We start from the raw sequence: 15,796 nt of genomic DNA on the forward strand, positions 1-15,796 counted from the left end.
TGCTGCCCAGTAAATTGTCGAGGGGTCTTGTTTTCATTGTTTCACAGTAGCCCTGACAAGTGTAATGGCAAAGTAGAAGAAGATCTTTCTTAATAGCTGAATAGGCCACCACAAATAATGCATTTTAAAGCTGTCAATATGAATATGTGGTTAGAAAAATTAAATACAGTGTATATAAAAAGTCCACACACCCCTGTTAAAATGTCAGGTTTCAGTAATGTAAAAAATGAGACAAAAATAAATCATTTCACAACTTTTTCCACCTTAAGGCCTCATACACACTGGATGTTTTTGGACATTTTTACAGCAGCTATTTCTGTCTGTAGATATTTTTTTCTACAGTCATTAAATTCTCCATCATGTTATCCTATGTGTCCATGCATACACAGGCTGTTATCAGCAGTTTTGGGCAGTGGCATTTTTGAGCAGTAAAAAAAAAACCAAAACTAGTGGGTTCTGAACGTCGATAAACTCTCAAAAACGTCACTCACCAGCATTTAACCTTTTTGATCCATTGAAAAAAAAAAAAAAATTCTTAAAAAAAAAAAACAAAAAAAACTGCTAACGCCGAAATACGTCAATAAACGCTAAAAACCGCTATTGCAAAAACGTTGAAAACAGTTAAACTCACTGCAAAGCTACTGACGTTTTTGTAACGTTATTTTAACGTCCAGTGTGCATGAGGCCTTAATGTGACCTATAAACTGAAAAACAAATTTTTATTTAATTTTCATTCCTCCTCTTTACTCCTCATTTCTATTACTATATCTATATCTAAGGACACCTCTCAGGGGTCCACAAATTTATTCTCCCTTTCAAAATAAATAACAGATTTTTTCTATACAAAGCTAGAGTATTTTCAAATAATTTATCAATATAACAATAGGTCAGATACGAAACCACCTTGGTGGCCTTACCAGTAAATACTCTATTATTGATGTCAATTATTCACTGTTATATGAAACTTATGTACAAATGTTAATATGATTGTACCAATGTTATTTTCAAACATTAATAAAAGCTTTTTGTTTAAAAAAATAAGATCTTTTAGATGGAGGGAAGTACAAATAAAAAACTAAAATAATATGGTTGCATAGGTGTGCACACCTTTAAGCTAATACTTTTGTTGAAGCACCTTTTGATTTTATTACAGCACTCAGTCTTTTTGGATATGAGTCTATCAGCATGGCACATCTTGACTTGGCAATATTTGCACACTCTTCTTTGCAAAAACACTCCAAATCTCTCAGATTTAGAGGGCATCTCCCGTGCACAACCTTCTTCACCCTACAGATTTTCAATCGGATTCAGGTCTGGGCCATTCCAAAATGGTAATCTCTTTCTGGTGAAGCCATTCCTTTATTGATTTGGATGTATGCTTTGGGTCGTTGTTATACTGAAAGATGAAGTTCCTGTTCATGTTCAGCTTTCTAGTAGAAGCCTGAAGGTTTTGTGCCAATATTGACTGGTATTTGGATCTGTTCATAATTCCCTCTACCTTGACTAAGGCCCCTGTTCCAGCTGAAAAAAAACACCCACAAAGCATGATGCTGCCACCACCATGCTTCATGGTGGGTAGGGTGTTCTTTTGGTGGTGTTTTTGCATCAAACATATCTTTTGGAACTATGGCCAAAAAGTTCAACCTTGGTTTCATCAGACCATAACACATTTTCCCACACGCTTTTGGGAGACTTGATGTGTTTTTGCAAAATTTAACCGGGCTTGGATGTTTTTCTTGGTAGGAAAAGGCTTCTGTCTTGCCACTCCACCCCATAGCCCAGACATATGGGAGATTGTTGTCACATGTACCACACAGCCAGTACTTGCCAGATTTTCCTAAAGCTCATTTAATGTTGCTGTAGGCCTCTTGGCAGCCTCCCCAACTAGTTTCCTTTTTGTCTTTTTATCAATTTTGGAGGGGCGCTCAGTTCTTTGTAATGTCACTGTTGTGCCATATTTTCTCCACTTGATGATGACTGCCTTCACTGTGTTCCATGGTATATCTAATTCCTTGGAAATTCTTTTGTACCCTTCTCCTGCCTGATACCTTTTAACAATGAGATCCCTCTGATGCTTTGTAAGCTCTCAGCGGAACATGGCTTTTGCTGTAGGATGTGGCTAAGAAAATGTCAGGAAAGACCTACTAGAACAGCTATACTTTATTTGGGGTTATTCAGAGGCACTTTAACCGCTTCAGCCCCGGAAGATTTGGCTGCTGAATGACCAGGCCATTTTTCGCGATCCGGCACTGCGTCACTTTAACTGACAAGTGCACGGTCGTGGTGCACTGCACCCAAACTAAATTGACGTCCTTTTTTTCCCACAAATAGAGCTTTCTTTTGGTGGTATTTGATCATCTCTGCGATTTTTATTTTTGTGCTATAAAAAAAGCGATAATTTTGAAAAAAACATAATATTTTGTAGTTTTTGGTATAATAAACATCCCCCTTTTTAAAAAAAAAAAAAGCAATTTTTTTTCTCAGTTTAGGCCGATATGTATTATTCTTCTACATACTTTTGGTACCGGTAATAAAAATCGCAATAAGCCTATATTGATTGGTTTGTGCAAAAGTTATAGCGTCAACAAAATAGGAGATAGATTTATAGCATTTTTATTATTATTTATTTTTTTACTAGTAATGGCGGCGATCTGCGATCTTTATCAGGACAGCGACATTATGGCAAACACATCAGACACTTTTGACACATTTTTGGGACCATTGGCATTTATACAGCGATCAGTGCTTTAAAAATGCACTGATTACTGTAAAAATGTCACTGGCAGGGAAGGGGTTAACACTAGGGGCAATCAAGGGGTTAACGGTTAACTGTGCTCCCTCTCTGTGTTCTAACTGAAGGGGGGATGGGACTGTCTAGGGGAAATTACAGATTGCTGTTCATACTTTGTATGAAAACACGATCAGTCTCTTCTCCCCTCAGAGAACCAGGTTCTCGGTGTGTCACGAGTGATCGCAGGAGCCCGACGGTCATTGCGCCCACCGGGCACTCGTATCGGCCCCGGGGACGAGCAGCGGGCGCGCGCCCCTAGTGGCCACAGGGCGAAGCGACGTAACATAACATTGTTTCGCCCAGCCGCGCCACTCTGCCGCAGTAAAACTGCGGCGGCTGGTCGGAAAGTGGTTAAATGATGGCAGATGTGTACTAACTCCTATTTAACATGAGTTTGAATGTGATTGCCTAATTCTGAGCACAGCTACTTCCCCAGTTATAAGAGGTGTGCATACTTATGCAACCACATTATTTTATTTTTTTTTTTATTTTTACCCCAATTTTTATTTCAGTTTGTTTGTCAACTGAGTTGTACAGTTTATAGGTCACATTAAAGGTGGAAAAGGTTCTGAAATGATTTATCTTTGTCTCATTTTTTTACATCACAGAAAGCTGACATTTTAACAGGGGTGTGTAGACTTTTTATATCCACTGTATATAAGAAATAATTAGGATTTTTGTAATAGTCATCCACCTTACATAACTATTACAGAAAAAAAAAAAATTTTCACTTTAGCTTTTAAATCGAATACATCTCTTCCTCATGAGCTCTACAAAAGGCCACCTCCATATTACATCATAGCCTGTCACATTCCCTGCAAAAATAGACTGTAATGTCAGGAATTTAAATGCAGCTGACGATAGTTTGTGACGCATTGGTAGAGTTCTGGTTGTATGCAGCACATATTCCAGCTATAAATGTAAACAGAGAATAAATCTAACGTATTCTTTTTTTTTTCAAATATTTTATTTAAACCACAAAAGGTGATTCCAGGTTACTACATGAACAACTTGTAGCCAATAACACTTCAGATACATTGAAATGATAGAACAAAAAAAAACAGATGTTCAGTTAGATCATGCATAACGTACTCAATATACAATCTGTGTGAATCTAATTCCTCTAGTGTAGCAACCAAAGGATAAACCAGTAGTAACAGGTCCCTGGATCACCTAATTCACTTTCCATTCTCTAAATTTCAAGGAAGAGAAGAAAAGAGAAGATAACAGAATATAGCAGGGAAAGAGAAGGAGGGAAATGAGGAAAGAGGGGGGTGGGGTGAGGGGGGAAGGGAGAGGGGGTTCTGGGAGGGAGGAGGACACCAAGTCATTGGACAGCTAGGCAAGATACATATGCTCGAAAATCATGAGCCAAGTAGGTTTAGACCCTTTTAAGAGAGGATAAACATATTCCATAATCTCCACAATTCGGAGTATTTTTCTTGTTTATTTTGTGCTGAAAGTGTGAGATCTTCCTTCTTATTGATTTCTTCCACTTTATGGAGCCAGCATCCGACTGTTGGGGGTGATACGTTTTTCCACTTGAGGGGGATACATGTCTTATGGGCGTTTATCAAATGTCGTCAAATTGATTTCTTATCATTTTTAGCTGAAATAGTCATAATGTGTAATAAGAAAAAAGCTGGGTCATCGGGTATCTTGTAGTCAGTGAATTTTTGAACAATGTTCCGCACTTCCCACCAGTATGGCACTATCCTCGCACAGGACCAAAAAATGTGTAGCATCGTACCTCCCTCCTCCTGGCATCTCCAGCAACGATCAGGCAAAATTTATGTAACATCTGTGGGGTGTGGTACCATCATGTCAGTATTTTGTAATTGGCCCCTTGAATTTTAGTGCAGATGGATGATTTCAATGAGAACTTAATCATATTTTGTCTTTTACTGATCGTAAATTTACGGTCCTTCTCCCATTTCCCTATCCATGGTAAGTGCGGTTGTTCTGGGGGGGTAATCAGTAGACTATACATTTTTGAGAGTACTTGCGTCAAGATCCCGTTATCTGAGCAGTACTCTACAAATGTAGAGAGTTGTTGACCAAATCTTCCTGGGGTCTTTAGGGAGTGAAGGAAGGGGTGAAGCCGCAAGGCATTCCAAAATGGCAAGCGGTAGGAACCAGAGGGCTCCATTAATGCAGAGATGGAAGGCCAGCCATCTGATAGTAAAAAGTGCGATGCTGAAAGCCGGTATTCTGTCGCAGGGTGGAGAAATGACTGTTTCTCAGGCCTGGAAGAAATTGCAGATTCCCAAGAATGGGCATCAGGGGAGAGTCTGTGGACAAAAGAAGGATTTTTCCAACTACTTGTGCGCAAGTACTTACTGTAGGGCCTATCAGGGGGTGTACCTTTAGGTTAGATGGGAGATTATCATAGCACCACGGTGCCCCCTTTAATAGAACATTTGTTTGGGCTTGTTCAATTTGAACCCAGAGTTTACTGGCCAAATGACGGTTCCAATCTATGAGTCTTCCTAGGTGCACTGCCTGGTAGTATTTGAAGACGTCAGGAAGTGCAATACCTCCACAATGTTTAGGCAAGGATAATTGGAATCGGGGAGTGAGTGGTCTCTTGTGTGCCCATATTAATTTGATAAATAAGGAGTGAACTTGTCTAAAGTACTGAGCAGGTATTTTTATCGGTAGGGTTTGAAAAAGGTATAAACACTTGGGTAGGATACACATCTTTAGAAGATTACATCTACTGTACCATGAATGCAATTCCCGATTCCAAGTCTCTAAGAAGGCGCGTGCTCTGGTCAGGAGAGGGGGGAAGTTTAGTTCAAATATCCGAGTTAAGTCAGAAGGGATATATGTTCCCAGATATTTCAGAGCTGTATCCGTCCATTTGAACTTAAAGTTTAACTGCAAGGTCCGAAGTATTGCAGGAGAAACGCCTATTCCCATAGCTTCTGATTTGCTGAAGTTAATCCATAAGTTAGACATTCGGCCATAATTTTCGAATTTGCACTTAAGGTTGGGAAGTGACACCGATGGATTAGTGAGAGAAAAGAGCAGATCATCAGCATAAGCTGAAATTTTTATGTTGTCCATCTTCTACCCTAACTCCAGTGATGTCCGGATTTAGACGGATCATGCAGAGGAAAGGTTCCAGGGAAAGAGCAAAGAGCAGTGGAGACAATGGGCATCCCTGTCTCGTCCCATTCGTGATGGGAAAGGGGTCTGTTAAGATCCCGTTGGCTTTAACTTGGGCCGTCAGATATGAGAAAATCTTGGTGATCCAATGTAACATATGCTCCCCCAGGCCGCCTATATGACATAAGACCGCAAACATGAATCGCCAGTTCACACGGTCAAACGTCTTTTCAGCATCTGTGCCTAGTAAAACGCATGGAGTTTGCATCTCTTGTGCAGTGTGGATAAGTTTTAACATTTTAAGTGTTATCCTGGGCTTCTCTAGTAGGGATGAATCCCACTTGATCAAGATGAATCAGCGGCTGTAGATGTTGTGCTATACGAGTGGCAATAAACTTTGTAAATAATTTAAGGTCGCAGTTCAGGAGGGAGATAGGCCTATAACTACCACAGCAAGTTGGATCTTTTCCCTCTTTAGGGAATACTGTGACATGGGCTTTTAAGGTGTCTCTAGGGAAGAGTGTTTCTGAACCCACTTTATTAAACAGTTCCACCATATGTGAGGAATCGCTTGTAATGCTGTAGCAAGAAACCGTGGCCCAGGGCCTTTTCTGTCTTTGAGATACTGAGTCATCCTGAAGTTCGTCTAAGGTTATTGGTGCTTCCAAATCTTCTCATAACTCAGAGGTTAGTTAAGGGAGTTGAGAAGAGGCTATATAATTTTCTATTTGCATCTGAGTCGGGAACTGTTCTGATAGGTTGTATAGGAAAGAATAGAAGTCTCTAAAGCCCTGGGCAATCTGTTTAGGAAGCAGCACCTTTTGGCCATGGGGTGTAATAATTTGAGGGATGTATGAAGCTAATTTTTGTTCTCTAATCGAGCGGGCTAACATTCTCCCGCATTTATCTCCCGACTCATAGCTGAGGCTTCAGCACCTTTGTATGGCAGCCTTGGCTTGATATCTTAATAAGTCTGTTGTCTATTTGCGAAGGGATAAGAGGTTTTGTTCAATCGTCTGAGTTGGGACATGTTTATGTTGGGCCTCTACTTTATGGATGTCATGGAGGAGAAATGAAATTTTCTCCGTACGTTGGCGTTTGAGCCACGATCCGTGTTTGATGAAAACACCTCTGATAACTTCATTGTGGGCCTCCCATAGGATCCCAACATTGCAGTCAGGTTGTTTGTTGATCTGAAAGTACTGACTTAGCTCTCTTTGAATATCCTCTACCACCTCAGGAGTCTGCAAGAGGTTTTCCTTCAATTTCCAGAATCTGGAACCTTGGGTGACCCTGAAAGAAACGATCGTATGACCAAAGAGCCAGTGTCAAGGGTAACAGTGGCTGCAGACAGCATAGGGTCTCTCCATTGTTCGTAGGTGGTATGAAAAAGGAAGTGTACCACTAGGGGGGCAAACAGAGTAGGGTTCTGAGGAGGTGCACCATCATGTACAGCCGGTGGCATCTATTCTCTGCGGGGGCAACTTACATGTCAAAATGAACAGCAGCTGTTCGGTCTGGCTTAACGGATAATGGCGTCAAAATAGGTAGATACAGTTATCTGGTCAATGAACTTTGTAAAGGTCCGTTGAGGTGCCGGCAGTCACTCACAGGTAAGGGCTGGGTTAGGGCAGCAATGAAGTGTGGGAGGACCGTAGGGATCATGGTCGTTGGTGACCCCAGTGGGGTTTCAGGGAGGCAACGGGGTAAAAAGAAGAATGGACTGAGGGAGAACGTCTCTGCCATGCAATTGTTTGTGATCAGGACTCACGTGAACCTTCTGCTGAGGGCGCCTGGGATCTTTTCCGCGTCCTCTGCTGTCGAGGCTGGGAGGTCCGCCAGGGTGTTGCCGAATCCGTGCAAAAGGTGGCCGAGAGGGGGTACCCCCCATCTGTAGGTGATGTTTGCCTGACGGGCCAGATCCAGGACTGGGCGATGCATGGCGTGGAGTTACAGGGTGGACCTGGATAAGTCATTGAAGATTTTGACTGGGGTACCGTCAAACTCCAGTTCCCCATTTTCCCATGCATCTCGCAGTACATTCTCTTTGTGCATCCGTGCAGCCGGCAAACCACATCTTTGGGTCTGGCGGGATCAGTAGAGTGGGGACCCAGGGCTCTGTGAATCCTGTCAAATTCCACCCGGTTCGGAAGGTCAGTTCCCGCGACCTTCTGAAAGATTGCAGCCGCTCACTCTGCTAGGTCCACAGGTCCTGTCGCTTCAGGGAGACCCCGGATTCATAGATTGTTCTGCCTGATCCGGTCTTCCATATCTTCGATTTGAAGCTGTAGGCCCATCATGGCCTCCACGTGGGCATCCTGTCTGGATTCCAAGGCTGACACTCTTTGGGTTAGGGTCGCCATAGAAGACCCCCTGCCGTCAGCTTGGCGGTGAGGGACTGGACGTCTTTCTTGAACTCCTGCATCTCCTCGCTGTGTTTTTTCTCTAGACGACCAATGAGTATTTCTATGTCCGATTTGGTCGGAAGGGCCTGCAGAAGGGTCCGAACTTTAGAGTCCACCCGTCCACCTGCAGCCATGTCCAGACCGCGCCCCCCTAACGTATACTTTTATTAGAGTGTAGCGGAGGCTTTTATTCACACTAATAATAAAGTAGGAAATTTAGACTTTTGGTTCACTTTATCAATTCTCAATGATGTCTGTTAGATCTCAGTAATGCAAAATGTTTGGATTATAAAAAAAAAAAATTAAGAAAAAATCAGTAGGCTATTTGTTACTTTTCTCAATTATTAGCTTTCCTCAGAATACATATCACATATCAATATAAATGATACATAGAAGTGTGGTTCTTAGAAATATCACCTAATAGTAAGTAATGCCATGGATTCAAAAGGGAGTTGCCTGACACCACATTCCAAAACTAACATAGAAAAGTAGCTATCTGAGAAGCAGTCAAAAAAATGTACTGGGGGACTTTATTAGTGTATTACCTCTCAAAACAAATTAACATACATAAGTTTAAAAAAACAACTTTTTATTTTTATCAACTTAACCTAGTATAGCCAGGTTGAGTAGCCTGCTACTTTTCTTTTTCTATTTTTCTTAATTCATTTTTATTTTGAAAAAATAAAAATGTAGGTACAAAACAGCCTATTGGGCATACCCAGGCTCGGTACATATACATCTACAAAAAACATACATTTAATAACAACTCTAGTGCCCTACCTGACAATAAACTAGTAGTACACTCCAGTAGCCACTGAAGGATTCCTACGGAAATGTTGTGATTCGCTTACTCAGAGTCCAAAGTAAATTAGGTAAAAATTTGAAAATCTCCACACTATAAATTTAAAATCCAGAATGATCCGTAGTACATGCTCTTGCTTTAGTTTGAGACACAGGAGGGTTGAGTTAGGTCCTGGGTCTGCATTGGTAGAGGGGGCCTCAATCCAAATATCCCACACTTTGTGAATTTTTTTCAGGGATTCCCTTAATAGGTATGTGGCTTTGTACAAGGGCAGCTGAGAGTTAATTGTTTCCACTGAGTTGAAGAGGGAGCAGATGTGGAGTTCAGTTGGAGCACAATAAGTTTCCTAGCATAAAATAGAAGCAGTCCAACTAGGATTCTTGGGGCTCTGCGGTGGGATAGGGGGTCCACCAGGCCCAGCAGACAGACCTCTACTGTCTGAAGTATCTGTATAGTGGTCACTGAGTAGATGAAAGATAATACACCAAAAATGTTTGAACATGGGGACAAAGCCAGAAAACATGAATAAAGTCCGCCGAGTCTGTAGAGCACCGCCAGCACACAACCGAGTTGGAAGGATACATTCTGTTTAATCGTGCAGGAGTGAGATAAATCCTATGCAGAATTTTAAATTGCACAAGTCTATCCTTAGCCGAAACTAATTGCAGGAAAATATAATGTCCATCTAGATTTAAAATTGTCAAGTCCTGAGTGGACTGAGGGGAGCGTAGCCTTATAGATATTCAAGAGGGGCTTAGTTAGAGAATCATCTCCAAGTACAGTTTTGAGGGTAGAGGTATAAAAAGCTACTGATTACTTTTCAAATTGTCATTCTCAAATTCTCAAATTTTTACTGCCCAGATCAGAGGGTCAGTTATTGAGGCAAAATTTGGTAGTGTCAGGTTAAGCCATAGCAGCGTATACAGATACATGCCATGGGGAGATGGGTCATCCCTGCCCAGGCCATTACCCATGCTCTCAGGACAGCTTTCATTGCTACTGTCAGGGGAAGAGACGTAGTTAAACCTCTATATATCAGGTTCTTAAGGATGCTTCCAAAACGAACGCAGCATTGGAGTCATCCGCTATCATCCAGTTGTGGGCATGCATTGACATAGCGGCCAAATAATATTTGTAGAGATCAGGACATGCTAATCCACCCTGTAACCAGGGCCTTTGTAACGTTGTAACGTAAGTTTTTAAACCTTGGTTGCTGGGATCCCCAAAGGAAGGAAGCTAAACAGAAGTTGATTATTTTGAAATATTTCTTAGGAATCCACACAATGGAATGCTGTAAAACATATAGAAACCCAGGTAGCAGTTTCATCTTAAATTAATACGTCCCACTAGGGAAAGTGGAAGGTTGGCCCAACCCTTCAATTTGGTCTTCATGTTCCCCAGTAGAGGAACTAAATTTAGTTCACAATAATCTGAGGGGGTCAGAGAGATTACAATGCCCAGATACCGAATAGTGTCTGCCCACATGAGAGGTAAAGTGGGGTCTATAGGAGGAAGTTGAGATTTCTCCCAATTGACTTTTAAGCCTGAAAACCTATAGAATTCTGAGATAATGTGAAGAGCTTCCTTAAGGGAGGGCCCCTGGTCATTTAAAAACAAGATGGAGGTCATCAGCATACATGGCTACTTTTTCTACTATAGTCCCCACCCAGATACCAGCCACCATAGAAGCACGCTTTAAAGCCCGTGCCACTGGCTCCATCACTATGGCAAACAATGCCGGAGACAGCAGGCAGCCCTGTCACGTACCCCTCCCAACCCGAAAGGGTTCTGAGAGTTCACAGCCCAATTTTATTTGGGCTGTTGGAAAAGAGAGAAGTTTGACCCATTTCAAAAGTTCGGGCCCAAAACCCATTAATTCCAGGACTGTAAACATATATGGCCAGGCTACAGAGTCAAAGGCCTTCTCGATATCAAGTGTGGCCAAGACTCTGGAGGTGGAAACAACCAAAGGCAACTGTGAATACTCTACGTATATTGATATTAGTCGACTTCCCTGGCATGAAACTAGTTTGACATATGCCAAGTAGATTTAGGAGTATCTTCATCGGTCTATGGCAAGAATTTTGGTTAGGATTTTTAGATCATAGTTCAATAAAGAGATCTATACGAGGCACAATTAGACAGATCCTTCCCTGGTTTGGGAATTAACACAATATGAGCTTGATACATTGATGAGGGGAGGGTCATACTTTCCATACAGTCAGAGTATAAACTATGAAGCCTAGGTGCAAGGGTGGCTGCATACATCCTGTACCATTCGTCTGAAATGCCGTCTGGGCTTGGTGTTTTTTTGGGAGGCAAGGAGTGAATTGCTGCTTCAATTTTATCTATTGTGATGGCTTGGTCAAGCATAGCAGCTTCCCCTGCTGTGAGTGGGGACAGATCCAGGGGACTTAAATTCCTGAAGAACAGCGTCAAACGGGCATGGGACATTCTCACACAAAGTGCCAAAGAAGGCTGTAAATTCCTGCAATATACTAGAAGGGTCAGAGGTCAGGGTATTATCTGCACATCTTATGGTCGAGACACAGTCTGAGTCCTAGCATCTGCTACCAGGTTAGCCAGCATTTTCCCGTTCTTGTCCCCAGATTCGATGACTCTGCCAGCCAAGGAACGCAGATCTAGGTGCGTTGCAGAGGTTATATGGAGAGGCAAATAACATCTCTGTGCAAGCGGAGCAAAATTTTCCGAAGTCAGGGACTCAGAAAAGGTTGCAGCCGCCCCTACCTCACTTTCCTCTAGCTGTTATATCTGTGAGGAGAGGTCCGATCTGACAGCTTTAATTGCAGATATGTATTCTCTATGGACGTGCACTTTAAAAGCATCCCACACCACTGGGGGTGAAACTGAACCATTATTAAACTCCCAGTATTGTCATCTTGGAAGAGACCAACTCCCCAAACTTTAGGTCATGCACCCACTTTGGTGCTAGTCGCCAGCAATTGGAATGTCTGGTGTTTTGCAATGTGACCCATACCACTAGCAGGGCATGGTCAAACAGGCCCAAAGGCAGGTAGGATACACTCTTGACAGCCAGCTACTTTTCTATCTTGGAAATATTACCACACACTGATTATTTGCATTGAGCCTTTCTCTGTCATTCTATATCCATAAAAAAAAACTGTTTCCCTTTAGGGATCCATAAAAAGTAGATAGCACAGTGGTTGATAATAATGGTGTTTGAAACAGTAAAACCCAACAGAATATGTAGAGGTAGGCCAAAAGGAGCCAAGCCCTCTGCTGAGCAACAATAGTGCCTTACTACAAGAGAGAGGCTGTACATGCCTTGCTTCCAAAAAAAGAAATAATAGTCCTTATTTTAGGATAGTGGGTGGAGCCAAGAGACATAAAAGGAACTATTTGTGTGGCTAAGCTCTATAAAGTTAGGTTGTATCTGTGCTATAAAACCAATGGTTCTTGATGTACAGTTTACCAAGTGTCAGAAAAGGAATGATCTGCGTAGTTCTGCCCACTATCCTAAAATGTGGAATAATTTTTTATTTTTGGGGTTGGTGTTGGACATGTGGCTAGATACTTTCTGTTCTGTGAAGGCTTTACTTTCTTTTGCATTGGTTTTTATATAACTTTTAGAATAAGCAAGATTGTTGCCCTATGAGTGAGAGCAATTTTATATAAATAAAAATAAAATGTTGTTTTTCGTGTTTTTAGAAATATTAATGTTGCAGTTCTCAACTTCTTTCCCATACACTTTAGGAAGCATCTATTACCATTCATAGCCATTACCAGCAATAATCATCCTTTAAATACAACTGAATGTTGGTTTGCTGTACTCTGGCCATAGGCTGCTAAACTCAAAGCTCCCCTGACATAAAAAGCTTATTATAATGTGCTATACTGTGAAAACACATTACAGTATGTGTTATACAATAATGTGTAATCAGTGTGACACACTGTAAACAACTATACGTGGCAAGAATCATGTGAATCTGGAAACCAGTAATCTAATGTCATATACAGTATAATGTGCTTATAAAATCTAAATATTTACTTTATTTCTTTCAAAACGTATTTAAAAAAAAAAAAAACGTAAGTGCTATACTATAAAATCTATAGCTATGTATAGATCCAATATAATAAACAAGATACATGTAGGAAGACTGAAACAACCTAAATAAGAAAGAGATTCAGTAAAGTCAGCGTAACATTTGAAAAAATTTGGAGAGTCGCTCATGCTATTGCAACAGTTTAGAACAACCAAGAAGAGCAGAAGGAAGCAAATAGAATAAGGTAGGAAAAAAAAAGTTTGGGAAAAATAAGGTAGGCTGGACTAATTGATCTACATAACTCGGGGATGGGAGGGGTTTCAAAGTGGAAAGCAGATTACCTGTAAATAGATAAGTGATGAGTTTCGGTCTCCTGGAATTGTGGCTTTCAACATCTCAAGATTTTGCAGTGTAGGATAGATCATACAGGTTAATGTCTTGATAATTGGAAAGACATTTGCTTTCCAGACATTGGGAAAAGGCAAATTCCATGAATCGGGGGTAGTTTGATTGCTTGAAATATAAAGCAAAAATACACTCTACCTGTAAACAATATATATATAGTAGGTATAAATCATTTAAATACCTACAAAAGTAACTAAGGAAATGATATATATCTTTAATTTAGGTTTACGTGAACACAATGTTTAATATTTGAAATTTCGTGATATTTACCTATATAATCCCTACTGTAAAACAATGAGCTTACTTTATAGATCCTTGTAAACTTACTTTATGTATCTTTATAATATTGTATACTCAATAAACTTCTTTTGACAAGGAAATATAAAGCAAAAGTACTTTGCGTTTTGCCCTAAACAGATTGAAAAACTTCTAAATTCAAGACAGATGTCACAAAGCTAAAAATGTTTAATATTTTGCTGTTTCAATGTTTTGTACAAAGAGGAGCTATGCTAGATAATTTTAGGTTAGTGCTGATGTGCTTGTTAAACATGCTGTCACAGTACCATAGTAATTATAAGGCCTATTCTGTATATTTTTATATTATGCGGACCTTGGGGCACTGTTCCTCCCACTGACACCATCAATGGGGTGCTATTCCCCTCCTCTCACTGATATCAGAGATGGGGAACTAATTCTTCCACTGACACCAATGATAGGGCACTATTTCTCCCACTGACACCAATGATGGGGCACTATTCCTTCCACTGACACCAGTGATGGGGCACGATTCCTCAAGCAGACACCAATGATGGGGCACTATTTCTCCCACTGACACCAACTATGTAAATTTATTTTTCTCCCACTGACCACCAAGCCTATTTCATTTTATACTCCCACAGATGCCAAGGCATTCTCTACTCCCGCTGGCCATAGTCTTATCCCCCTAAAATTTGAAGGGCAGTAAACTGACTTTTTTGTTTCGAAAGTTTGGAGTCCCCTATTTTAAACTATAGTAGATAAAATAATTTCTGGACTATATTTTTAATTATAAACAAGTACTTTATGTTTCTTGTGTTTTGCACGTCAGAAAATGACAAATTACATTTATTGGATTTTTTAACTTAAACTGTATAAGCAATTGTTTGAGAAAGTTTTCTAATATCATATTGGTAATGAAAACAAAATTCTTTCTTTTTTGTATCTTTATATGAAAGCCATAACTGATGACCATTAACTGTAACTAATCATTGTAATATTTGTTTGCAGTTTAAGCCCATACAGTTATGATGAAGGTTGTTTATCTAATAGTCAGGACCACATCCCTCTAGCTGCTCTCCCTCTGCTGGCTACATCATCACCTCAGTACCTTGAATTTGTAGCAACAGTCATTCATCGAGCCAACCAGGTGTATGCGGACTTCACTAAGTCACAAGAAGGCATGTCCTTCACTGGGCAGGTGAGTTTAGGGTTACAAGCATTGCAATGTTCTTGTGTATTTAAATTACACTTCTGTCTCAGTGGTTATTATTGATAATGTAAGGGGAAGGTTGTCACTAGAGCAGTAGGAGAGAGGAATTTTCTCAGTGATGATACCTTTCACAGTAGCAGCTGTCAAAAATAGGAAATTTGCTCTCACTACCTGTTGTATCACTCACGCAAGAAGTAAGGGGAAATCTGCCTAACAGGGTTTACACAGTAAAACAGAATAACAAACAAATACTCCTGCACATGAGTATAGTGGCTAGCGCAATAGTGTATAATGGTCCACTCCTCGATAGATAATGTTTCCTTGCCTTGCTGCCCTCTAGGACTGGGATGTCCTAATTGCACTAGAAATATAAAAGAAAAGTGGGTGCACCAGGCTTATGCATTATCCCAAGTAAATTTATTTATATAAAAAAGATAAAAACTAGTCACAAGTATGTGAAAGTTAATTCGGATAAACGGGCTTCACTCCGTGGTAAAACAGTCCTGGGACCTGTACTCTTCAGATCATAGGGGAGACCATATAGGGGTCCCTGCTGGCTAACATGTTTCGAAAGTAAACCTTCTTCCTCAGAACCTAGGACTGTTTCACCGCATTTATGCGTGTTAACTTTCACATGCTTGTGAGTAGTTTTTATCTTTTTTATATAAATAAATTTACTTGGAATAATGCACAAGGCTGGTGCGCCCTCTTTTCTTTTATCTTTCACACAATAAAAACCTGACTCTAACGAACTGGAAATAAAAATGTATTGCCTGGTGTATGCCTCTA

General features: G+C 40.6%; 1 protein-coding gene across 10 annotated transcripts in view; it reads left to right on the forward strand.

Annotated features, from left to right (window-relative positions):
- Nucleotides 1-15,796, forward strand: part of PITPNM2 (phosphatidylinositol transfer protein membrane associated 2) — a 466,805-nt gene that overhangs the window by 372,790 nt on the left and 78,219 nt on the right. For all 10 annotated transcript variants that reach the window (XM_073627322.1, XM_073627313.1, XM_073627375.1 and 7 more), the window contains one exon: nt 14,806-14,995. In XM_073627322.1, coding sequence (XP_073483423.1) covers nt 14,806-14,995 — 190 coding nt within the window. The remainder of the gene's footprint in view (nt 1-14,805; nt 14,996-15,796) is intronic.

Source organism: Aquarana catesbeiana, linkage group LG01 (genome assembly GCF_042186555.1).
Source record: "Aquarana catesbeiana isolate 2022-GZ linkage group LG01, ASM4218655v1, whole genome shotgun sequence".
NCBI lineage: Eukaryota > Metazoa > Chordata > Amphibia > Anura > Ranidae > Aquarana > Aquarana catesbeiana.